General features: G+C 47.1%; 1 protein-coding gene across 1 annotated transcript; it reads right to left on the reverse strand.

The window, feature by feature from the left end:
* Window positions 1-296: 296 nt before the first annotated feature.
* On the reverse strand, window positions 297-845 carry LOC138367103 (coagulation factor V-like). Its single transcript, XM_069328508.1, has one exon. The coding sequence runs from the start codon at window positions 843-845 to the stop codon at window positions 297-299; it is 549 nt and encodes a 182-aa protein (XP_069184609.1).
* Between the last annotated feature and the right edge of the window lie 528 nt (window positions 846-1373).

Consider the following 1373-nt stretch of genomic DNA (forward strand, 5'->3'; position numbering starts at 1 on the left):
CAACAAGCACAGTGTAACAACAAGCACAGTGTAACAACATGCACAGTGTAACAACAGGAACAGTGTAACAACAAGCACAGTGTAACAACATGCACAGTGTAACAACAGGAACAGTGTAACAACAAGCACAGTGTAACAACATGCACAGTGTAACAACATGGACAGTGTAACATCAAGCACAGTATAACAACAGGAACAGAGTAACAACATGGACAGTGTAACATCAAGCACAGTATAACAACAGGAACAGAGTAACAACAAGCATTGAGCCTCTCCGCTGCTGTATATGAATGGCTTTAGATATTCTGGATGACATCCTCACGGAGATCCTTGGATAGGACATCCTCACGGAGATCCTTGGATAGGACATCCTCACGGAGATCCTTGGATAGGACATCCTCACGGAGATCCTTGGATAGGACATCCTCACGGAGATCCTTGGATAGGACATCCTCACGGAGATCCTTGGATAGGACATCCTCACGGAGATCCTTGGATAGGACATCCTCACGGAGATCCTTGGATAGGACATCCTCACGGAGATCCTTGGATAGGACATCCTCACGGAGATCCTTGGATAGGACATCCTCACGGAGATCCTTGGATAGGACATCCTCACGGAGATCCTTGGATAGGACATCCTCTCGGAGATCCTTGGATAAGACATCTTCACGGAGATCCTTGGATAGGACATCCTCACGGAGATCCTTGGATAGGACATCCTCACGGAGATCCTTGGATAGGACATCCTCACGGAGATCCTTGGATAGGACATCCTCACGGAAACCCTTGGATAGGACATCCTCGCGGAGATCCTTGGATAGGACATCCTCACGGAGATCCATGGATAGGACATCCTCACGGAGATCCTTCGGTAAGAAACTTTGGCCAGTGACACAGCCGTTGATCTGGGTTTTACCTATATAACAGTTTCCTTACAGCAAAAGCACATTTCATCTGGTATTTACCACTGCGGTTCAATTCTCGTTGTGTTGGGAGAGAAAGCTTGGACTTAGGATTATTGAGGTCCTCCCCCAGATCAACTACAGCTCTTTTCCTTGTTCTAGGAACTACCTCTCACCTGCTCCTTACCTCACTCTTGCTTTACTTATGCCCGTGCCTTCCTCGCTCCCATCTAGCACTAAACAATGCTTTGAAAGCTGCCCTGGGAGCCTCTATGTGGACCAGACTTGAAACTCTAAGGCTGGAATCGGGTTTGCCCCGTCTTTAAGAGAGATCTCAAATAACAGCTACGATTATCAGTAAGATAATTGTTTCCTTTGATACAGTCTCAGTTCGACAGGCCTTGTTGGTTGGACTTGGCCAAAACAACGGAAACTCTTTGGCTGCCAGAGCGGGAAAAGTCCTAAACA

This window comes from Procambarus clarkii, chromosome 21, assembly GCF_040958095.1.
Source record: "Procambarus clarkii isolate CNS0578487 chromosome 21, FALCON_Pclarkii_2.0, whole genome shotgun sequence".
NCBI lineage: Eukaryota > Metazoa > Arthropoda > Malacostraca > Decapoda > Cambaridae > Procambarus > Procambarus clarkii.